We start from the raw sequence: 21,745 nt of genomic DNA, 5'->3' as shown, positions 1-21,745 counted from the left end.
AAAATAAAACAAGGGAAAAAATAATAAAAAATTAGCATAATTGCCAGCCATTCACAGGTCATATAACAATCACAAAAGCCAGCATGATCATGGACAACAGAACGCCATCGCATGCGAAACATCCCATGAACCAAAGAGCAACAACAAAGGCTACCATATATACATAGCGTAGATTCCTGACTTCACAGGGGCAACAATGCCCTCCAACAAGTGACTACTATCGTCTCGATGCTCCCCGGAACACGATTCCTCCCACCACACCTGCAGCGAGAGCCAGTCCACCCACGATCGCAATTCCCATCAATCCTTCCTTGGACACTTTTTCATCGATCAAGGTTCCGAGGCTGGCTGCTTGGAGGTTGGCGGGCTCCTTGTCGAGCAGGAGATCGTTGTATCGTCGGGCTTCGCCATAGTTCCCAAGTTTGTAGTTCCCGAGGGCGAGATAGTAGAGGCATTCCCGTCGACGCTCTGGGGCGGCGCGGAAGATCTCTGATAACAGGCGGACTCCTTCCTGTTGATCCGTACGGGCGTTGGATTTGATCAAACCCTAGAATAAAGACCCCGGATCAGCCGACGCAGATATAGAGAGGACAGGAGTTAAAGTGCCAGACAAGACATACCCAGGCGTAGTTGAACTTGGTCTGAATTCCAACATAATCACCTTCCTTTTCGTACTGCGACCGCAAGACCTGGAGCTCTGCTTGCTTGAGCGGGCTGTAGTATGTTAGTTTAGACAAATGAAAGAAGCGAGGCAGCGGTTGATCACCAACCTTTCAGCGTCGGCGGCATCTGCAGAAGAAACAGTCAGTATTGTGCTTCAATAACCAAAACAACAAGGACGGGTATAGTCAATAACGCACATGGCAGGTTAGAACCCATGTCTTCGAGCAAATAGATTCACACTGAATGAAAATAAACCGAAGAAGCTAAGGCCAGGTATATCTCAAGCAAATTTCCGCCAGAATCCAAGACGATAGGCTTCCAAACCCAAGCGCATGGATCTTTGACCTTCCGTCACGAGTGGCGGTGCGAGTGGCGCGTGCGGAGGCTAATCCAATCAGTTGCTCCCCCAACGTGGAGTATCAACACTCGTCCAATCACTACCCCACGCATCATTCAAGCAAGGTCAACTCCCAAGACTTCGTTGTCGACAAAGCCATCGGAAATTACTCAAAATGTTGCTCGACGAAAATCCCGGCACTGTATGTATTTTCCAAACGTAATAGTACCCCAAAAAACTGATGTGTCGCAGCTCATCCACCATACCATTGGGAATTTCAATATCCAACCCGACAAACAAGCCGTCACTCGCATCAATGATTCACTGGCTACTCTTCAGCAATCACGCGAACTGCGCGTGCGAGATGCCGAATCCGCGCTACGAAAGCTCTCCCGACTCCTCCATTCCCTAAACGCCCAGCATGAAGAAGCCGTATCGGCGCATGACTCGGGCAAACACGCGGCAGATATGGTTGAACTGGACACAAAGAAGTTCCGCATCGCGAAAGCGGCCACAGAGCTCGAGATCGAGAGCGAAAGGCTGGAGAGCGAGCTGGAGATGTTGAAGGAGCGGTTGGCTGATTTGGAGGCTCAGGGTTTGGAAGGGGATGAAAGCACAAGACGGGAGAGGGAGCTTGATGACGCGACAATGTGGGTACCCCTGATCTTCTATATTGCTTGCGCACTACTGACTGAGATAGCCTCCGTCTCAAAATTTACCGCTCCCTCGGCGTGGATATCGAAGCCGACGACGCGGGCAATTTCAACAAAGCTATCATCCGTAACAGTCGGAAAGGAGACGTGCATGTTGTTAACATTGATCCCAAGTTCTCTCGGTTCTTCTATTCCAACTACTTCTGGTCGACCTTGCAAGGTTAGCTAGAGAACGGTTTTGTTATGGCACGGCGCTGGTGTTTGGGGGCGATGCTATGATCTTGTTTTGCATCGCCAGGATATACCCTGGGTTCTATTGAAAACAATGTACACTCTATACAAATACATACATATTTACCTTCAGCGATTCCTCACCGCTGCAGTTACAACCCGCGTTCGTAGTTCATGTAGATGCGTGATCTGTTTCCGGCCTCTCCTGTTGGGCGGATTCCTGCCTACTCAAAGACTGTATGACCCTTGCCCTATCCGCCTCAGACAAGGCACTACAGGGCCCCGTCCCAAGCAATAAAGGTTTCTCCTCCGGGAAAAGCTCCTGAACAGCATCCAGGAGCTCCGACTTATTCTTCTCTACCTCATTGAAGACATTACCCCATGCCCTCAACCACTTATCTTCCACCCCGCTCATCTGACTCTCTACTTGCTCCATATCAGGAAGCTCCTCCCTATCCCAGGTAAGAGCAACCCTCTTCGTAACCGACGAGTCCGCCTCCCCACAAGCCGAATACTTCACTTCAACACCCAAGCCCACCAACCCGAGCTGTTCGGCTTTTGCATTCCATAAAGCCTGGCGCATCGCTCCATCCCGCTCAATCATCATCCAAACAAGTGGGTACGCACTCCTAGCCAGCGCATCCCGAACCCCCTTCGTCGCTTCCCGCGGACTAACCAGTACGCCTACTTCATCGCCAGTCCGCCACCCCACCGGCGATTTGTGGAATGTCCCTTCTAGCTCGCGGACTAGGTTCGGACTGAGCTTGGTTTTGAGGGATTTACATTGTACGATCACGCGGAGGGGGTGTTCGCGATGTGGTAGGTGCCAGGTTCCCACTAGGTCGATTCCTGCGTCGTCGCGGCCGCCGACGCGGTGCAATGTGAAGGCGGAGGAACGGAGAGTTTGTTGGACTATATATTCGTAGTGTGTGCCTATGTAGGATGTAGTTGTGGGAGAGAGAGATGTCCGGTCCGCATATGCGAGGAAAGTGGGGAGGTCATGGTGGTGCGGTGATGGGTGTGGCGGCGGAGAGGGGAGCTTGAAGAGACGGCGCGTGAAGAAATGAAGCTGGCGATGGCATGGGCGATTGGCGATGGGGGTGGAATTAAATCGGAAGAAGGCAAAAAGGGGACGGTGGAGCTTCATATCAGCTTCCCAGGGGACTATCCATGCGTGCGAAGTTAAGGATTAAAATACTGTTGGTGCGGATTGGAATTCGAGTCGAAGTTGGAGTTTGATTTTATGGAAAGAAATTAAATCTTATCGCCGGAGATCTAATTTATCACCGATCAACCTCAGGGCTTCTTGGTCCAGATAACCACCACTTCAACTCCCTTCCACACCACCTTTCTACCGCTCACCCAGTACAAGCAAATACTATATCCACTATGGCGGACATCCTAACTCAACTCCAAACCTGTCTCGACCAAGTAAGTCCCCCCCCCCCTCAAACCACAATCCAACCTCATTGATTCGATGCGCCAACTAACCACGCCAACTCCCAGCTCGCGACCCAATTCTACGCCACAATAGGCTACCTCATAACATACCACGACAACTCACCCGCAATCCCAGCCTCGAACAACCCCACCGCCGCACCCGCTCTCGCCAAAATCACCAGAAACTCAACCGCGCCGCCCGCCCCCGCCGGTGCGCCCGCCGGCTCCCAAGCATCCCCGCAACAACAAGCAGCCCAGATCCCAGGCCAGCAGGCACAAGGCGAAACAGGACAGGCTACACCGGGAGCTACAGGAGGAACAGCGGTAGATCCGACTCTACCTCCCGCGCCGGATTCGCCGCGGACGTTTGCGAGTCGGCAGCGTGAGTTGGCGAGGGATTTGGTGATCAAGGAGCAGCAAATTGAGTATTTGATTTCGGTGCTTCCGGGGATTGACTCGTCGGAGGCAGAGCAAGAGAAACGGATCAAGGAACTGGAGAAGGAGTTGAGGGGCGCGGAGGAGGAGAGGGAACAAAGGGTGCGCGAGTTGAGGAAGTTGAGGAAGAAGCTGGACAATGTTTTGGGGGCTGTTGAGGTGGGAATCTATGGGGATCGGGGGTTTGTGGCATCTAGGAGGTGATTGATTTCTTGTCTGGTTATTTGCCTATTGTTTCTGATCTGGGTGTGCTTATGAGGGAGATATCTCTCATTAAGATAAATGGTTTATTTATTCCCTGGCTTGTTTTGATGGATTTATGGGACTGCTTTCTGTGGTCTCTAATATTGTATATAAAACTTTGGGGTACTATTATCAGTGAATATCCCCAGATATCTGTTATTCTTGCTCCTATACAATAATCAAGTGCTCATGCATTGCAATTACGATGAGATCTAAGCTCCTCTGTCGTTTTTCCTAACGAGAAAAAGGACCGCCGCCATACGTGATGCAAACCTTTTTCAAACCAGGGGGCAAACATATAGCAATACTCACAGGTCCCTTACATTAACCCTGTGAAGGTATGAATGTCGATGGTTGATACGCTTACAGACAACTGTTAGAAACCATGGACCCACAAGAGCGACGCAGCAAAGCTAAGATAACTCAACCGCGTTGACCAACTAAACCAAGATCAAGACAATCTCACAACCCGCTATCGCGAGACTGCGAGATAAGCTAACGTAGCAACTTGAGCGGATGAGAAGAACGCCTATATAGACGAGAGATGTCTAAATTACTTGGCACCCGAAATCGGGCCCGAAGCTCAGGGTGAAAGGGGTTATGGTTGGGTTGAGCAGTCAGAAGACCTTCATTGGCTTTGCTCACACTGAAAGACTGATATTCAACCTCACAGATAATTAACGTAGTGTTGTGCTTGACTTCCTTACACATAGACTTGTCAAATCCATGGTTTTTGCTTCAGTCTACGCAATAGGCAAGCGGAACAGGTTATGAGGAAACTGTGCCGAGAATAAGACCGTTGCTTGTTGTACTGCTTGCTGCATTCTATAGCCTTGCGCATAAACAGTTTGATTTTATTCTTTCACTTTCCGTTCTCAAATTGCCACCATATTAATTCATTTGATAAGTACCTGTGGTGCCACGAGCATAGTTCACTGAGTATTCAGTGAATGCAACTAGAATGATCAGAGGTGACTTAAGTCAGATTTTCACACTTTTAGAAGATAAGGAAATCATGACCGTGGTAGGCCTGGGCAGTATTGAATTGTCTCTTAGGCATTTTGATTGATGACAGGACCAGTTTTATTTGTGGATCAGTGTTTTAAGGGAAACGCGCGCTCGAGGGTTAGTGCTTATTAGTGCTTGTGAATAAAGCTTTGCCTTGCGGGTTACTCCGAAGTATGCCCTTTATAGATGGGGCTGTGCCAACTATTAAGTTCCTTGTAATTTCTTAGCCTCTCTGAACAAACATTCTTTTGACAGACTCTTCTTTCTTGTTCAAAATGTCCCGAGTTCCTGATCGATCCGCATGCCCCAAAGAAGTTCGGAGTTATATCGTACAGACTCTCACATCCAAGCATAAAACAGATCAGCACTTTGCAGAAGAAGCTGCCCGCTTGTGGCGAGTAGGGCGGGGCTCTGAACTTCACGATACAACGTTGAAATACTTCCAAGAGATATTTGGAGTTGATGTAGGGCTATGTCTTTTCCAAAGTGTCCGTGAAGATCGAGATGAAGTCTGGGAGAGGTCATATACTGGGATCATCCACAGCTGTAAGTTGCTTTTCGATCAAACTTGTATAATATAGCCAGTAAGAGACTGATTTCTTTTTACGATAGGGATGATCTACGGGTCGAGTGCATACGTTTTCTGGTCTCTTATTGTATCAAACTTGGGCGGTTTTACGAGCTGTAAGAGATACTCATCATCAACTTATATAGTATAGTCACTCTGCTAATCTTCTTGGATAGTGGCTCTCCCACAGCTAATTCTTGGCGCAAGTCAAGTAAGTTATGCTTATCAAAAACCCACAGGCAAAGACTGGATGGTAGCGATGGGTGTTGGTAATATCTGTATCGCCATTTTTACTTTGTTATGGTCTCGAGTACGATGAACGATGCTGCCACGCTCAAATTTCCTTTTCTCCTTGCTTCACCCATGTGCACCCTCGTACTTTTCCCCTTTCTTTCCTTAGTTATTTCTTGCTCATAAAGCATGGCTAGGTTAGGTTAATCTATGCTTGTCCCTTCACATTAGGAATATCTCTTTCAGACCGGACGGAGACCGGCCGGACTCTGAGGGCGAATGATTTGATACTCTTTGCATCAGGTTAAATGTTCTGCAATCCTTGCTTCCGGGACTGGGATCAGCGCCCTCATTGGGAACAGCTGTCACGCTGGCTTTACCTTCTTAACTCTCTTCAACGTCCAACCTGGGCGACCTCCGGATTGGACTGGCATGCATTCCGTATCCCGGAGACTCGCCGCACGGAGCTCGGAGATCCCCTCATCTAGAATCCAAGGCTAGGGCTCATATGACCAGGTTTTTACCTCATTCCAATCGTCCTTATTGTACACGGATAGATACTACAAGAAGTTTACAATCTCGGTGGAATCCTGGCGTTTGTGGTCCTCTCTGAGCTAAAAAAAAAATAGTGCCACCTCATTTAGCGTGCTCAACACTCTACTCATTGATACAGTCCCGCAAGCGGCCGAGAGCAGCTAGGCGGCAAATAATCTCATTCAATGTTTCATGAGGGAGGGTTGTAGCGCCCTGATCTCGCCATTTATGAAGAGGATTGACATTGGGCGGTGCTACACTGTAATTGCAGGGATCTCGAGCCCGAGAATATAGATGGTAGTGACCTTGGGTCTTGTTGGAGAGCCAGAAAAGGTGTACACAAACTCATGGCTACATGGTGGATACAGTTATGTTCTACCCCGAGTTGCTCTGCTTGATGTGTCGACTGTTCTTCATAACAGATACTTTCCATTACGTCGGGAATAATATACGGGGCCCCGAATATTATACTGTTTTTATTTATATTGGTAGACCCCACTCCATGTGAAACACGGAGGCGCTGCCCTACATATGCTAACGGGCGAGTTGACGTGGGTGGCTATAGAGTATTCGCTACGGAAAAATATCTGCCATGACCCACCCAGTGGGCTATATAGAAACCGATCCTATCTTATACTATTCTTATATATGAGTATATCCTCCTACGGGGCAGTAAAGAAAATAGCTAGGGACAGGGGCAAAGAGAAGAAATCGAGCAAAGACGGGTTGACTAGTTAGCAAGAAGAGAACCAGTACATGCACAGGAGGGATGTAACATAGGGTTATTGTTAGCTATTCGATTGGGTTCATTGGCGCAACTAAGCAACTAGTCCCCGTGGCTAGGGGCCTAGGCTGTGGACTGGAGCCTGAGGAAGATCTCTATACGATGGGTTTCTCGAATAGTATTTTAGTGATGTTGGCGAATTTGGGGGCGGGCTCCACTAACATTTTCTTTCATCTGCTCTCAGTTATTCATCTCCATACTACTACTGTACATCGTCACTCTATGTCTACTGTCATATCAACTGTCATCAGAAATGAAGCTCCTCTCGATCTCATCCGCCTACCTGGCTGTCCTCATGGCCCTACTCGTCTCCGCCCAAACCCCAAATATCCAGCAGGCCTGCTACAGCGACTCGGGCAGCTTCAAAATCCAAAGTAAATTCGAGTACCAAAGCCCAGGATATTGCACCCGGGAGTGTACAAAGCAGGGAGCAAAGTACATGGCCCTGCACGATCACTCGGAATGCTGGTGCGGTAATTCTGAGCCGGATAAGAAGTACCTCGAATCGGACGACAAATGCAACGCCAGGTGTTCCGGATGGCCCGAGGCTTACTGTAAGTATCATCGCGCAAGCAGGGTTATCCGACTGGGATGGATGCTAATGGATTACCTCTGGTAGGTGGTGCCGAGGATGCGTGGTCTGTTCAGCAAATTAGCGCCACTGCAGAGGAGGTGACCGAGTCTGATTCGACTTCTACCTCGTCTGCCAGTGGTAGCGCTACGGGCTCTTCCAGTAGCCTGTTGACCCCTACCCCTTGGTCGAATGGCACGGCGTCTGCTACCAAGTCAGCGACAGCGTCGCGAAGCGCCTCGTCCGCTAGTGCGACTCCTACAACTTCGACTTCGGCTGCGACTCGGCGGTTTAAGCTTCCCTTTTTCCTTTGAGGAGCGGTGGGATACTCCGAGAGGTTTTGCTCGAAGTATAGATCATTGTATTGATGGGGCTGGCCAAGCCTGAGTTTCCTTGGATCGGATGTAATATATCACACACCTAGAGTGTTGAAGCCTCCTTTTCTTGTTAGTCATGGCGTATCATTCATTCTCAATATATACTGTCCATATTTGAGCTTTGTGCTAGAGAATACATAAGTAAATTCTACATTTCAAGGCACCCATGCTGACACAAACGCTCAGTGAGCCTTTGTGGATTTCAAAAGTTCAATAGACGTAAAGAGATGAACAATGACAGGGTACCTTCGCATCAATAAAATCACCCAGACAGACAGGCCATACATTTATCTTTGAGAGTTAGAATCGCACGTAAAAAAAAGAGTAAGCAATCCAGCAGGGAAATTAGGGTTTGTCCATAAACCAAAGCTACCACCAACGAATTTCTCTAACTTAGTGAAGCTGTGAGATGATGCGGGTTAATAATGTTTCCTATGAATCTTCCTTTCCCTCCACCGGCACAACATGTCAGCTACACCTCAGACACTGAGACAAATCGACGAATGAAGCTACTTGAACTGGTAAAGACATACTTCAGGTTTGTATGACAACTGCACACTAAATTGGTCTTCCGAAAATTGTCGCATCACAAAGTGACACAACAGCAGTGACAGTATTCTACGGAGATATCGAGTTTGCATTACAGCCTAGGAGTCTCCAAACAAGAAGTTAAAATGGAAAATGTGGCAACGTGGGGCCATCAGCAGGAAGAGACTAGAGAGTGAAGGGTATTTATATGTCTATCTTGCTTGGTTTACCTGCTCAGTCCCCCCATTACTTCCCTGGACTGTCTCAATTTATTGCTCACTTGTTCTAATTGCCTACATAGGAGTTACCATCTGCGTGCAAAATATGGTTTTTGGGTCAGTATGGTTCAAATCTGGGAGACCTAATAATGCTAAGTTGATACGTGATCTAGCAAGCCTCCTTTCCCCCCAATCGAAAAGTCAGCCCTGAAGCTAGACCCGGACACATATCAGATGGATTCAAGGTTCCTATGCAGAAAGGTCACAAACGGAACTACACCTGAGTCTCTGGTTACCACCTGAAAAGAGGAAGGTGGACAGTACTGTCTCCTGGAGGCGACCGACGGGGACATGGCCTACAAGGGACAGGCTGCAGAAAGACTAATACACCATCGCGGCATGTCATCTGTGCTCGGGGCAATTGGCTCCAATACGACTTGCAAGGTCAAAACATGGGTCCAAGGCATGGAAATGGAGGGCAGGAATCTAACTTTTGTTGCGGCCAAGTTCCCACACATCCACGCTCCAGAGGTTATGTTTTCATGGGTAGATGAGAACTGGAGAGGAGCTAGCTTATTTTAAGGCGGATTGAAGGGCAAACACTGGAGGCCTGGCCGTCTCTAACTTCCCCACAAAAGGCCCAGGTCGCTACTACTGTTGCACAGTATTGCCACGATCTTTCCCAAGAAACATCTGAGAACCTTCAGTCAGTTACAGGCAATGGAGTCCTTGAGCCATTCTCCACTGTGAATAGTGACGCGTTGCATCCAAGCTGGCGGCCTTTGAGGTTAGGACCACTCTCTTGAACTGCAACTGAACAGTATTTTGAAAGACAATATCAAATCGACCCATTCCTTCTATCGGTGATAAATTCCACTTTTACTTCGCAGATCTCTGCCCGACAAATATTATTCTTCTAGAGGATTCTCCGTCAAAGCAACCTTAGATTGGGGGTCGGCTAGCTACTACCCAAAATTCTAGATCCCTCTCAAACCGAAAGCAAGTCCAGGATTTATCATCCCATTGAATGCGAATCCCGCGATTTCTGGGGAGATCCTCTTCTATTACATCTCCTAAATCGAGAACATATTAAATGGGAGAGATCATTGGGCCATACTTTCTTTGACATATGTGAGCTAGCTGATGCTACGGGATGAAGAGAGTTTCCTTCATTTCTTGTGATATCTCCCAATCTCTTGTAAGGTTCATACCCTTAACAAGGGTTTTTTAGACAAAACTAGTACTTCACCAGTGAACCCTAATAAAGGGAGTTATTCGAGTCATTACCACAAAATAAACGCATGTATGTCTGTGTGGATTGCTCTGGTTAGACAGTCATCATTAAGATTATTCTGATCCCCAGCTACATAGACAAAACTAGAACAACTAACAAACATCAGACACAAACTTGCGACTTTCCCCATTTTCTAAGGAACATTTCCACAACATTAGCATTCTTCACCCAATATTTCTTCTTCGCAATCAAGTCAACATCTCGATCAGGAAGAGCATCTGCCTTCAGATAAAACCTGAAAGAGTGGAGGCCAAGGAAAGTCTGGGAACTTTTGGATGCTACGTGATGCTTCACTGCGGATTACATTCCAGAACGCGGCCCTGAGGTCATCAACTACTATTGTCCAGTTACCAGACCCAGCCGACTCAAAGGCTGGCTCTATGATTGTTAGGGTCGAAATGAGCGTCGGAGCGTAGTCAACGAACTCCTAATTGATCACGGTCCTCAAGATCGATATTGTCGAGTCAGAGAATATCATGTTATACAGACCTAGGTCAGTATGCACCAAGGAAAGCTTGACAGTTCCGACCTCCACATGGATATGATTGAGCAACGATTCAACAAATTGAAGTACCCGGCTGAGATATATCTCCTTATACTCATCAACACCCTGCTGCTCTTGAAGCATTTTGACACGGTACTTGATCCATGTCTGGAGGTATGATGTTACCGAAGGGAATGGGCCGCCTAGACCATATCGCCACTCGGGGCCAACTGAAATTGCATTATGATGTGAGACGATCGCCTCTCCCATCAGCTTCCCTGCACCCGGGGCAGGTAACTCCCAGAGAGCAGCGATCGCTCGAACCATTTGTTTGATAATGCTCGGCTTTCCCTCTCATGAGAGATTAGAGAAGATGACAGATCCCATGTTGCCCAGTACAGACTGAGAAACCTGAACACCCAGAACCGATTTGCAGGAGTGCTCATTTGGAACTCTGAGGTTCTGTGAGATGTTCTGGGTTCATTTGCTAATGTATCAATAAGGTAGTACATGCTGTTGACATCGGCGTGGTACCTAAGTTGAACGGCATGTTTATACATCTCATTTTCATCCCCCACGTATGCGTTCGCTCTGTATGTTGTGCCAAATGCTCCATCGCTAAGTCTGTCATACTCGGCAAGAATACCACCGCCAGCCTCTTGAAGAATTCTAGCCATTTCGTCCTTGCCTAGGGAAAAGAATGTAGGAGACAACAAAGCTCCGTCCTGCTTAGAAAAACAGATCAAGTATCTAGGCAACGGGCCACTATTCTCAGTGAGCGAGATGAGTGCGGCGATGAAAAGAATTGACAGAGAATCCTTGCAGACTATGTCATAAGAATTTGCTCTCCCTTCACTTGGGCCGAGCTTACCTTCAAAGACAAGATTTCTCATGCGCTGTGTGAGTTCCTCAGAACTAAGGGCCATGATGATCGAACGTGTTACGAAGTACTAAGGCATGTTTGTTGGACGGACGAGAAGTAGATGTCTTATTCCTGAAAATTGGGTATTGGGTACTGAGCAGTCATCTAGGCCCTGGAACGTAGTACAATCTCTTCAATCCCCCAAGGGAGGACGTAGCCTATCGCCGGTGGCCAACCCATCTTACTTCAAGGGGATACAAGCTGACGACTTGAGATAAAAAAGGCGGCATGTTTAATAGAACAACTGTACAGCCGGAACTTCTATTATTTGCTTGTCTGTGAGCAGATTAATTCTCTGACCTACAAGACCGGGCAGGCAATATAAGACAAGGTCACGCTTACAATTTCCTTCTAACTCTGATCCTCTCCCAAGCCATTGAATCATTAATTTGCTCGATCCCACTCAGCTTCATATTGCCTCAAATGGAGCTCAAGCTTCCGTGCACTGTCGATGCCTCAACAAACTCCCCAATCTGGACTATGCGAATACTCAATTCCTGAAAGAGGATGGCCCGGCTGTCCTCAAAGCTTCGCTGAAGGAGCTCTTTACCCGACACCAAATGACCCAAAGCTTTGGACTCACGCTTCTTCATCGACATTTCAACCTCAAAGAACATGAGATCTTGGTTGAAACTAACGGCCCTTCAACGCCCGGAGGCTTGCAGGACATAAGTATCATCCCTGGGCGGATCGGGAAATATGGCGGTTCGATCAAGCCCTTCTCTTGGATTGTTGTGAATGGCCGTCTGGTTCCTTACGAGTACTACTTTGATCGCTCGCCCGCCACCAAGTCCTCCCCGGAGCTTGGGACGGCCTTCGTTGAAGACCTAAGTGCGATTCTCGAAACTCATAAGCTTCAAATGATCTTAAATTCCATCTATTGGGAGATGTCAGCCAACGCCAGCTAGAAGTCACCGAGGGCGCTGCGAATGTGGCCTTCCCACTTGATAACGGTGCTCTACCTAGTACAGATAATAGTGATAACTATATTGAGGCAACCTGGTAGTTCCTCAGCACCAATTGGGGTAAGTCCCAGACACGGGACTGATGTGTTAAATATTGCGTGAAATTATTGCCGAAGGGATTCGAAACCCACGCAAGCGCTCATAATACACGGTAGTTGGATATGCAACTCCTTTACTTAGACTCTGCACTATTCTCTAAGGCATTGGAGCTTTGCGTTACAGAAATACTTTGTTGTAGCTGTCTGGAAGTTCTTTGAAAATGCTTTGAACGTCCAGGAAGATCAAGAGACAAGAGCAATTGATATTGTCTGACACTGCCATATTATTTATTATATCCTTAGGTTTCTAGAGACCCAAATGCACCGAAACTGTTCAATTTCCACTCCTTCACAATGTCGCTTAGCTTTGTCCATCCATCTACCTCAAGTGCTTCTACTATCGCTACCAAACCCTGCGTGTCTGCCACCGGCAGTACAAGTTTCCTCCAAATTCTAGCAACGACTTGGGCTGGTCTCACAGTTCAACATGAGAACCCCGTTCAAGTATAGGTTGTTATATGCCCTTCTATGCTAAAGTGTCTTGGGTTCAACCGGTCTGTGAGAGGCAAACAATAGCCTGGTCAAGAGTTTCCCCGTGTGGGACCACAGAATGTGTTACCTCACCCAAAGACAGGATCCAAAGCATAATTACCAGTAACAATTCTGTCCAAAGGCTTGCTCGAAGGGGCATTGTGTCACTGAGCTTACTATCAATGTAGCCTCTGGTACTACCACTAGTCCACCAGAATCAAGAGTTTTTACCCCAAGTCGATAGGCCCTATTCTAGACTCCAGTGAGAAAACCATTTCTACCTGGCTCGTTCTACTCGCCCGACCCACTTATGAACCCAATATAGCCCATCTCCCTAGTTACACCAATCTATGCCCCAGAATAATCCTTCGATCATGGGCTAGTTAGCTTGTACGGGAGAAAGAGGATTCTGATCTTTGAGTTCTACAATTTCCGAGCTATTGGTACTGAAAGCGGCAATAATTCAAATATATGCTCTTGCTATGGCTGTTACTCCTAGAACATGGGCCTTCAAGCCCTTGGTGCCGGATTATCTCATTCGTGGTAGTATCAAGTCAAGAGCTGATGTAAAAGTAGCATCTGAGGGGTTTCAAATCTCAATAACTAGTAAGAATTATTCAAGGCCTGAAGGCCTGATACAGACAGATCTCCGCTATTTGATATATGTCAGAGCCTATTGGAGCCTAAGGCAGCAACCACGTGACCTGACCACAACACCAAGGAATCTCTGTATGATAGACTTAGACCTTAAGACAATCAATCCCATACACGTGAGCTACACCAGCTCCATCAATATATTCTTCTTTAATCACGGTTGTAGACTTATAGACCTTTTCATCTCTTTTGAGTATCGTATTTGCAACGCAAGGACAGTCATTTATTCCATTTAGCCCACAATACGACATTACTTCCTCCTCTCTCCATTTCAGATCTATCTCCACAAACAAAACAACCCTAATAACACCAATGATGATTAGAAGAACACACAAAACAATCACTATAAGTTTCACACAGCGCGTGTGTATAGCAACGAGGATGAGAGCAAGAGTTCTCCACAGCATTCAGTCGTAGTCCCTCAGCGCCCTGGATAGGAAACTCCCGGAACTCTCCACCATATAGCTCTGAACGTGCCTTTTGCTCGTAGACTCTCTTTGCGGATGCCATCGAAGCGTCGAGCTCTTCGCACAGGCTATCTGCTGCCACAGCCAGAATGCTACGATCCCGGTCTAGCAGATAGTATCCGCCATTTGTATCATCTAAGGTCCCCATTGAGTACGCGGTTGCCATGTTGTTGAGCTGTTGGCGCGTCTCCAGGATTAGGGTTCCTGGTTTGATGGGTACGGTGTATCTGGTAATTGATGCTGCGAGGCTGGTTGCCAGGTTTAAAAGTAATAGCACGAGGGCTCTGTGAAGATGTTTTAGGGTCATTTTAGGACTGCTGAATTCTTAGTTGGTGAAGTCAATAGCAGATAAACAGAGGTCGCTTACGTGAGTTTTCCAGTCTCTAGATCTACAAAATGGAAATCGAATCTCCCTATCTGAAATGATCGCAGTATATACTAAAGATTCTGGGGTCAAGGCTGAAGCAAAACGAGGTTGCAAGCTGGAACCATGAATATCTGGGTCATAAGAGAGCTGTTGGATGCTCAATGTATTCTTAAATGACGAGCTTGCGTCCCACTCGGAGACTAGAAAGGTCGCCGCTTATCTAGTCTCGAAGGAGTCAGAATTTAGCCTCCAATCGGGTCACGCACATACCAGTCAACCAATGAGCTGCTCTAGGTTTTAATATCTAGCAGTTTAAGAGACCAGGGGCTCAATGTTACATTAGAGACATAGCCAGCAGTCCCGGCCTTATGCTGAGTGTCTCAGCGTTATCTAGGGTCATATATGCAATGCTTCAAAACCCCCATTGATGTCTAAACGACCATGTAAATGCACAGGTTCTTATTACAAAGAGTCTCTAACTCATTAGTCGATTTGTCCGAACACTAGATTCAGCCTCGCTGACTTCTCAGATAGGCTGTTTCAGCTCCAGGAAGAGGGGGCAGAACGCCACAAGTTACGCATGTCCCTGATACCAGGAATAAAGGTACTCACAGGTCTAGACTCGGTTCTTCTATGAGCTTTCCTTACTATGTGGAATTGATGCTGACTTTACGCTGACATCTATAACATTAAGCATGGCAGCCAGCGTTGAGGGCTACATCGGACGTTGCAAGAAGTGGAAGAAGGTGGTGGAGGGAAGACTGTTCCCCTTGTTGATAGTATTGACGGTGGATCATCATCACCGCTTAATGCTTATCGAAATTTATCACCCCGATGTGTTGGGTAGGGATGCAAGGCTTTAATTGATGTCCAACCCTGATCCAACCCTGACGACGTTCTGGCAACGCAAAGTTTATACAAGAAATCTGACCCTTCGGATCACATATTGAATAGCGATTCGGCCTGATAATCGTACAATATACCCTGACCGATGTGCATGGACAAATCGGGCCCCAAATGGCCACCGATGAAGAATATCGGACCACCCAATGGTCAGGATCTCAATGGGGATTCTTGGTCCTTTAGGTGTAGAGCCTTCAGCTATAAATTAGCGAATCATTAGTAGTAGGAGGTCAAGAATCAGTCCCCTGTCTGAATATTATCTATTGCCTACCGTTGATCTTTCTATCTCCTTTAGGCTAAGCATCCTTCACCAGTAGACAGACCCTCTAACCTGAATAGTAGATACCATTGACAATTCTGATTCTTCCTCTTATCAACCACCTAAGGATGCCTATGACTCCCTTATCGCGAACCTCTGATGGTGAGGTATCGTCTCCTCCAAGAACCTATGAGGAAGACATGCAACCTTCGCTTCGAACTATCCCGGAAACGACTTCTGGAACCCATGATCAAAACGAAAGCGAAACTCTTCAGAATCTTCAAGAAACGATCCGATGATTGGAAACCAGATTGGAAAGCGAGGAGCCGTCAAGAAGTCGCCTATGATCCAGTTCAGCATCGTCAAAGGATATCTGTACGGTTAAGTTATTTAAAAATATTCCAGAATTTACTCTTGATTTTAAATTACAGCAAAGGCAGAATGGATTCTTGATCTAGAATATTCTTTCAAAGGAGCTAAAAAGCGCCTTAGAAAGGATGATCAAAAGATTCTTGCGGCCCTTCCTCATATGTCCCCGACCTGTAGGCAGAGATGGTATCGTCATCTTGCTGAAAAATCGCGAGAACAGCGACGAGACGCTGAGGAATCGTGGCCCTACTTCTCTGAATGGACCCTCACCCTGATCAAGAATACGGCAACATTACAACCCGAAATGATGGGTCTTCGGTGTAACCAGAGCGTCTCTATGATGGCTTATGTCAGGCTGTCATATGAAAATTGACCACCACGGGAGCAGGCTTCCCTGAGGTTGTTTTGAAAGGAGCGTTGTCATTAAGCTATGAGAGGATATCAAGGGCGCTCAATACTTGCGAAACGATTGACTGGGGTTGACGGCTATGGTTAGGAACTATCTGGTTTGGTTTGAAAAGAATAGCAGGCCGAGCAAACAAGGCCGTTCTTGGACCAGTACGGGCCTGCGAGCCGGCCAGGCTGAGCGCATAAACAAGTCATTTCAGGCCCAGGATCTAGATTGCATCGCATAAGAGTCCAGGTTGACTCTTCATAACCTCATTCTTTGGATTGCTATAATGCCCACTCCCTCTAGTAATAGACCACTGTCGTTTCGTCCATCTTCAAAGGCGACTTTAGGACAATTTCTGTCCACGGGCGGAGCAACTCTTTGAAATTCCGAGACATTATGTGGCTTCTATGGAGGCCACGTAGAGCAGCTAATGAATTCTTTGAGTAAGCTCATTTCAATAGCAATGTGGCATTATGATCAGTAGTAGTGTGCTACACCACATACATCCGCAGAGCTGTAAGGAAATAATTAGTTTATAATTACGGCCGGATATAAGCAAAGTATTTGATGGAAATGCCCTGAGTATTCCTGAGCAAGCAGGCATCTCGTGGGACTACTTTACTTCTGAAGCAACCGAAGTATATTTTTTCATGAATGCAATCAGGGTGTCACTAACTGCATATATATATTCCTCTCATAGAGACAGGTGGGCGATGATCTCTCCCTTAAGGCGGCGTAGAATGTGCTAGTTAAAAGGAATCAGTGCATGAGATCAAACACATTTATCAACTATCTTTGAACGTTGTTCCAATGTGTTGTCTCGTTGAGGTGAGGGTGAAGGTGAGGTAAGGGACGAACGGGACTTCCTCTTGTAGGTTAGCGCGTGACCACAGATGCAGGCGATTTCAATCCTGTGGTGATTTGATAATTGATCTTATCGCGATATCGTCCAAGGCGGAGAGAAGTCCCTCTTCTGCTTTTCAACCCCCCTCTCTTTACTTTTTCGTCCATCGCTTCTTCCTCTCGTTCTTCCACCCTGCTCTCGACAGGGCTGGAAAGCCCGAACGTGGAGCGCGCAATAAGAGTGCTTCCACAAGTCTCCCACTGCACTTTGTGCTCCGTGTCTACCTTTCATATCGTCCTGACCTGCCAAATCTTATGTTTCAGCCTCTCGTCCGGTCGCGATCTTCACGGATCCCTCGATCGCTCTTAGCGCCATCGAGTCTCTCCGTCTCGACCGTTGATTCTCTTTGTCTGTACTACGCGACTAAGATCTAAACTCGCAGACTTGTCTCGGATACCTGCATAAGACGCTTGCACTATGGCATCTAACGCCGCCATGCTGTTGGACCCACGGGCCCACAGGAAGCAGCTTCAGAACGATGGTAACGACCCAGAAACTGCTTTTCTTCCGTCAAAAATCCAGAGAGGCACGGCTTTCGGGGCCTCAGATGAGCTATCCCCCTTTCCCTTATCGTCTAGAGATTGCTCTCCTCCACAAGACCCTATCTTCGTACATCCAACCCTGATCGGTACAGGAAGCTCACCTCTCCACGAGACAGGTTCCCAGAATTCAGGTAGCTCAAATTCATCCACTGCGCCGGCAGGTACGGTTTCTGCGGCACATCGTCTTCTTAACCCGCAACGTCGACAGACCTCCAATCAGTCCAGCCCGAAGTCGAGATCACGACCTCAGTCGATCTCTTCACGTAGTGAGGATAGTGCAAGGTCGTCACTTCAGAGGGCTGATTACGGTGAGCCTGACGTCGACGTGATATTCACTAGCGCACAGGAGGACATTGCTGAAGGAAAGCGAAATTCTACCCATGTCGATGGCATGCGCCATGGGGATCTCATCGGAAATATATATGGCGTGGAACGACGCGCAACCCAACCTTATAAGAGAGTTAAGACGGAGAAGGATTTGGACCAGAGTGGAAAGAAGGCGTTATTTACATCCTCTGGGACCGGCGCGTTAGGTGAATGGGTGAAGAACGGTGAAGAGAAGTCGAATGCTTCCACACCAGTTACCCCTAATGTTGTCGACTTGACGATCGGTGCGAACATAACTGTGCGTTGCATTAGGAGGTTATTTGCTAATAAATGTGATAGATTCCTCCGCTGGAGCCACTGATGACGATGACTTACAGGTCACCGGATCTAACAATCTAAGCATTCAGAGAGTCTGCTATGGCAAGCTAGAAAATGCCATGGTGCAGGCGGTGCTAGTCCCGAAGCCCGCAGCTCAAACGATGTTTGGCGACTCAGCACACGATTGGCCCTCAATCAAACTAGGAGTGCATCGCCGAGCAAAACAAGGCAACAACCGGATCGAGGTTGCAGACCCTCATGGAAAATTCTTTGGCGCTATAGATGCAAACACCGCTGCCGTGATTACCCCTCTTCTTGATTCGCCTGTCTTAAAAATAGACATCACCGCTCGGTTGGATGTTCGAAGGAGAGTGGCAAACGAATGGCCGTGGGCACCTTGCTCAGCTCTGTATCGGGCGTCTATTAATCTGTACGGCCTTAGGAAGGATGCTGAGCTAGTCGGGAAGCATCTAGGACAGCATAATGTCTGGCTGGGTACCCCGTTTTCTGTAGAACAAGGTGTTCCAGTGTTCAATCCTCACGCAGAGAGAAGGCGCGCCCAAGCGGCTGCGTCCTTCTTACCAGCCGTGGCTGCGAGGAGCCGGCCAGGTACCAACTATGAAGTCCGCACTGCAGAAGAAGTGAATGATGCAGTAATGAAGATGTTTGATCAGCTTCAGAGTGCGGAAAACATACCTGAAATGGAACCTTCTTCACTTCTGTCAACCCCTTTGCTACGCCACCAAAAGCAGGCGCTTTGGTTTATGACAGAAAAGGAAAAGCCGCGCAAATTTGGGCCTAAAGAGGAGGATAATAATTCACTTTGGAGGCTAGAATACGGGAAGAACGGGACGAAGCGGTATCGAGAGATCATAAGTGGCATCGTACGTGACGATGAGCCCCCGCAGAGCCTAGGTGGTCTTTTAGCGGATGTGATGGGTCTCGGGAAGACATTGAGCATCCTGTCACTTGTCGTGTCTTCTTTGACAGAAGCTCGCGAGTGGGCGAACATGGTACCACCTACGGACCTTATTCAAAATCTGCCGGGCATCCGCAACACTAAAACAACACTTCTGGTGGCTCCTCTGAGTGCTGTCAATAACTGGACATTCCAAGTCAAGGAGCACCTGAAAGAAAATGCCATATCCTACCATGTATTCCACGGTCAATCGAGAATTACGGATGTTGAAGAGCTGTCTAAATATGACTTAGTTATCACGACCTACAGCATTGTCCTCAGCGAGCTCTCTGGGAGAGGATCAAGGCGGAGCCCTGGGAGCCCTTTAACCAAGATGAACATGTTTCGAATTGTCCTAGATGAAGCGCATACTATACGGGAGCAGAGCGCAGCACAGACCCAGGCTATCTTCAAGCTGAACTCACAGCGTAAGTGGTCTGTAACTGGGACGCCCATTCAGAATCGTCTAGATGACCTTCTTTCGGTGACCAAGTTCCTTGGTTTGCATCCTTACGATGACCGGGGGCAGTTCGGAATCCACATTCTCAGCCGATTTAAGACTGGAGATGCTACTGTTTTAGCAAGCTTGCGAGTGCTTGTGGATTCTTTCACATTGCGCCGTGTCAAGGATAAGATTGATATTCCTGCCCGACACGATAAGATCATAACACTTAATTTCTCCGAGAAAGAGAGACAGCTGCATGAGCTTTTCCGAAGAGAATCGAACGTGATGATGAGAGTGATTGCCGGCGAGGATAAGACAGCGTTGAAGGGTCGAATGTATCATCACATTCTAAAGGCAATGGTAATTCTACGCCAAGTCAGTGCCCATGGCAAAGAGCTTCTCGACAGTAATGAGCGCGCAAGAATTAAGGGTATGAGCGTTGATGACGCTATTGACCTCGAAGAAGGCGGGAACGAAGCACCGGATCTAGTCGACAAAAAGGCATACGAGATGTTTACGTTGATGCAGGAGTCCTCAGCAGATATGTGTGCTCTATGTAGCAAACGTCTCGAAGAGCCAAATGCTGATTCCGGCGCTACGGACCGGCAAGCACCATTGGCGATCATCCTTCCTTGCTTTGACGTCCTTTGCCCTGAATGTTTCTCTGGTTGGAAACAGGCATTTGACAGCCAACCTGGGTCCTCAACACACGACATCAAATGCCAGGTCTGTGATGGATGGATCCCGGTTTCATATTCTACCATCACCCCTGGTGGGCTACAAGAATATATGATGGGCCAAGCTCAAGCTAAGCAGAGTCGAAAGCAAGCGAAGGTCCTTGGAGAGTACGAAGGACCGCATACGAAGACAAAGGCGCTGGTGACACATCTCTTGGAGGCGGCAGAGGAGAGCAAGGGTCTGAAGGATGAGCGTCCTATTAAGAGTGTAGTATTTTCTGCATGGACTTCGCATTTGGACCTGATCGAGATTGCGCTAAGAGATAACGATCTCACGGGCTTTGCCCGTCTGGACGGGACGATGACTCTGTCGGCGCGCAACAAGGCCCTTCAGGACTTTCATGATAATGATGACACCACAGTCCTCCTCGCGACTATAGGAGCTGGTGGCGTGGGTCTCAACTTGACCGCCGCTTCCCGCGTTTATATCATGGAACCTCAGTACAACCCTGCAGCAGTGGCACAGGCTATCGATCGCGTGCATCGGATCGGGCAGACACGCGAGGTGACTACCGTGCAGTTCCTCATGAAGGATAGTATTGAAGAGAAGATCTTCGAGCTGGCCAAGAAAAAGCAACAGTTGGCCGATATGAGCTTGAACCAAAGGAAGCTTGATAAAAGAGAGGTACAGGAGCAACGCATGAGTGAATATCGAAGTCTTTTCAAATGATACCAATCCCCTTCATCCCCCTCTTACCCGATTTTGGTTTTATTTTTTTTTCCTCTTTTTTTTTCTGGCTCCCCTCCCCATTTGTCTATCTGCGTCAAACTTTAAATCTCGATACCATAGAGACGGACACCCACACTAGTACAAACATGAATAATACCTGATACCCACTGATTTACACACGGCGTTAATATGTCCCATGTTGTCCTACATTTCGTTTTGCTGGCGCTTGTGATGAACACAGAAGATCTAGACAGCATTGGTGATACACGGATAAATGCAAATCAAGACTTCGCTACATTCCTGATAAGTCTCTCCTTCCATGGCGATAAAGTCCTATAGTAGCAATATCCTGCGATCATTGGCCAACCAGAATATG

The 21,745-nt window shown here is 47.6% G+C and overlaps 11 protein-coding genes across 11 annotated transcripts; 7 read left to right on the top strand and 4 right to left on the bottom strand.

The window, feature by feature from the left end:
• Nucleotides 1–217: 217 nt before the first annotated feature.
• BDW43DRAFT_309388 (mitochondrial fission 1 protein) lies at nt 218–879 on the bottom strand (the record flags this gene model as incomplete). Its single annotated transcript, XM_032046695.1, has 4 exons — nt 218–547; nt 621–714; nt 771–789; nt 861–879. 4 exons carry the CDS (start codon nt 877–879, stop codon nt 218–220), a joined length of 462 nt encoding a protein of 153 aa, XP_031902362.1.
• A 121-nt stretch (nt 880–1,000) lies between these two features.
• Nucleotides 1,001–2,052, top strand: BDW43DRAFT_270530 (kinetochore Spc24 family protein). The gene is made up of 3 exons (XM_032041344.1): nt 1,001–1,202; nt 1,253–1,650; nt 1,701–2,052. Exons 1-3 carry the CDS (start codon nt 1,176–1,178, stop codon nt 1,876–1,878), a joined length of 603 nt encoding a protein of 200 aa, XP_031902361.1. The 5' UTR covers nt 1,001–1,175; the 3' UTR covers nt 1,879–2,052.
• Nucleotides 2,053–2,056: 4 nt separating this feature from the next.
• Nucleotides 2,057–3,092, bottom strand: BDW43DRAFT_318374 (uncharacterized protein; the record flags this gene model as incomplete). Its single annotated transcript, XM_032048693.1, has 1 exon — nt 2,057–3,092. The coding sequence occupies exon 1, from the start codon at nt 3,029–3,031 to the stop codon at nt 2,057–2,059; it is 975 nt and encodes a 324-aa protein (XP_031902360.1). The 5' UTR covers nt 3,032–3,092.
• Nucleotides 3,093–3,184: 92 nt separating this feature from the next.
• On the top strand, nt 3,185–4,214 carry BDW43DRAFT_35163 (med21 domain-containing protein). The gene is made up of 2 exons (XM_032049949.1): nt 3,185–3,315; nt 3,391–4,214. Exons 1-2 carry the CDS (start codon nt 3,274–3,276, stop codon nt 3,961–3,963), a joined length of 615 nt encoding a protein of 204 aa, XP_031902359.1. The 5' UTR covers nt 3,185–3,273; the 3' UTR covers nt 3,964–4,214.
• BDW43DRAFT_270528 (uncharacterized protein) lies at nt 3,999–4,214 on the top strand. The gene has a single exon (XM_032041343.1). The coding sequence runs from the start codon at nt 4,014–4,016 to the stop codon at nt 4,179–4,181; it is 168 nt and encodes a 55-aa protein (XP_031902358.1). The 5' UTR covers nt 3,999–4,013; the 3' UTR covers nt 4,182–4,214.
• A 994-nt stretch (nt 4,215–5,208) lies between these two features.
• BDW43DRAFT_35153 (uncharacterized protein) lies at nt 5,209–5,923 on the top strand. The gene is made up of 2 exons (XM_032049948.1): nt 5,209–5,556; nt 5,623–5,923. Exons 1-2 carry the CDS (start codon nt 5,286–5,288, stop codon nt 5,727–5,729), a joined length of 378 nt encoding a protein of 125 aa, XP_031902357.1. The 5' UTR covers nt 5,209–5,285; the 3' UTR covers nt 5,730–5,923.
• Nucleotides 5,924–7,340: 1,417 nt separating this feature from the next.
• Nucleotides 7,341–8,240, top strand: BDW43DRAFT_270523 (uncharacterized protein). The gene is made up of 2 exons (XM_032041342.1): nt 7,341–7,681; nt 7,747–8,240. The coding sequence occupies exons 1-2, from the start codon at nt 7,381–7,383 to the stop codon at nt 8,010–8,012; spliced, it is 567 nt and encodes a 188-aa protein (XP_031902356.1). The 5' UTR covers nt 7,341–7,380; the 3' UTR covers nt 8,013–8,240.
• Nucleotides 8,241–10,542: 2,302 nt separating this feature from the next.
• Nucleotides 10,543–11,525, bottom strand: BDW43DRAFT_309382 (uncharacterized protein; the record flags this gene model as incomplete). Its single annotated transcript, XM_032046694.1, has 3 exons — nt 10,543–10,952; nt 11,003–11,425; nt 11,471–11,525. 3 exons carry the CDS (start codon nt 11,523–11,525, stop codon nt 10,543–10,545), a joined length of 888 nt encoding a protein of 295 aa, XP_031902355.1.
• A 556-nt stretch (nt 11,526–12,081) lies between these two features.
• On the top strand, nt 12,082–12,429 carry BDW43DRAFT_309381 (uncharacterized protein; the record flags this gene model as incomplete). The annotated part of the gene is made up of 1 exon (XM_032046693.1): nt 12,082–12,429. One exon carries the CDS (start codon nt 12,082–12,084, stop codon nt 12,427–12,429), a length of 348 nt encoding a protein of 115 aa, XP_031902354.1.
• A 1,492-nt stretch (nt 12,430–13,921) lies between these two features.
• Nucleotides 13,922–14,711, bottom strand: BDW43DRAFT_270520 (uncharacterized protein). Its single transcript, XM_032041341.1, has 2 exons — nt 14,544–14,711; nt 13,922–14,490 (listed from the first exon to the last, which is right to left on the bottom strand). The coding sequence occupies exon 2, from the start codon at nt 14,481–14,483 to the stop codon at nt 14,010–14,012; it is 474 nt and encodes a 157-aa protein (XP_031902353.1). The 5' UTR covers nt 14,484–14,490; nt 14,544–14,711; the 3' UTR covers nt 13,922–14,009.
• Nucleotides 14,712–17,432: 2,721 nt separating this feature from the next.
• Nucleotides 17,433–21,719, top strand: BDW43DRAFT_270512 (DEAD/DEAH box helicase). Its single transcript, XM_032041340.1, has 2 exons — nt 17,433–18,525; nt 18,581–21,719. Exons 1-2 carry the CDS (start codon nt 17,790–17,792, stop codon nt 21,367–21,369), a joined length of 3,525 nt encoding a protein of 1,174 aa, XP_031902352.1. The 5' UTR covers nt 17,433–17,789; the 3' UTR covers nt 21,370–21,719.
• The last annotated feature ends 26 nt before the right edge of the window (nt 21,720–21,745 follow it).

The sequence above is a fragment of the Aspergillus alliaceus genome (assembly GCF_009176365.1).
Source record: "Aspergillus alliaceus strain CBS 536.65 unplaced genomic scaffold BDW43scaffold_12, whole genome shotgun sequence".
In the NCBI taxonomy this organism is placed as follows: Eukaryota; Fungi; Ascomycota; class Eurotiomycetes; order Eurotiales; family Aspergillaceae; genus Aspergillus; species Aspergillus alliaceus.
Note: the sequence above shows the minus strand (reverse complement) of the source record. Positions and strands in the feature narration are given on the sequence as shown.

Bases quoted from the DNA above. Each gene is read 5' to 3' on its own strand.
- BDW43DRAFT_270530 (XM_032041344.1), top strand. From the start codon at position 1,176: ATGTTGCTCGACGAAAATCCCGGCACT. The intron at 1,203-1,252 runs GTATGTATTTTC...GATGTGTCGCAG, and splicing joins TCGACGAAAATCCCGGCACT to CTCATCCACCATACCATTGG. The intron at 1,651-1,700 runs GTGGGTACCCCT...TGACTGAGATAG, and splicing joins GAGCTTGATGACGCGACAAT to CCTCCGTCTCAAAATTTACC.
- BDW43DRAFT_35163 (XM_032049949.1), top strand. From the start codon at position 3,274: ATGGCGGACATCCTAACTCAACTCCAAACCTGTCTCGACCAA. The intron at 3,316-3,390 runs GTAAGTCCCCCC...GCCAACTCCCAG, and splicing joins TCCAAACCTGTCTCGACCAA to CTCGCGACCCAATTCTACGC.
- BDW43DRAFT_270528 (XM_032041343.1), top strand. From the start codon at position 4,014: ATGAGGGAGATATCTCTCATTAAGATAAATGGTTTATTTATTCCCTGG.
- BDW43DRAFT_35153 (XM_032049948.1), top strand. From the start codon at position 5,286: ATGTCCCGAGTTCCTGATCGATCCGCATGCCCCAAAGAAGTTCGGAGT. The intron at 5,557-5,622 runs GTAAGTTGCTTT...TTTTTACGATAG, and splicing joins TACTGGGATCATCCACAGCT to GGATGATCTACGGGTCGAGT.
- BDW43DRAFT_270523 (XM_032041342.1), top strand. From the start codon at position 7,381: ATGAAGCTCCTCTCGATCTCATCCGCCTACCTGGCTGTCCTCATGGCC. The intron at 7,682-7,746 runs GTAAGTATCATC...TACCTCTGGTAG, and splicing joins CGGATGGCCCGAGGCTTACT to GTGGTGCCGAGGATGCGTGG.
- BDW43DRAFT_270520 (XM_032041341.1), bottom strand. From the start codon at position 14,483: ATGACCCTAAAACATCTTCACAGAGCCCTCGTGCTATTACTTTTAAAC.
- BDW43DRAFT_270512 (XM_032041340.1), top strand. From the start codon at position 17,790: ATGGCATCTAACGCCGCCATGCTGTTGGACCCACGGGCCCACAGGAAG. The intron at 18,526-18,580 runs GTGCGAACATAA...TAAATGTGATAG, and splicing joins TGTTGTCGACTTGACGATCG to ATTCCTCCGCTGGAGCCACT.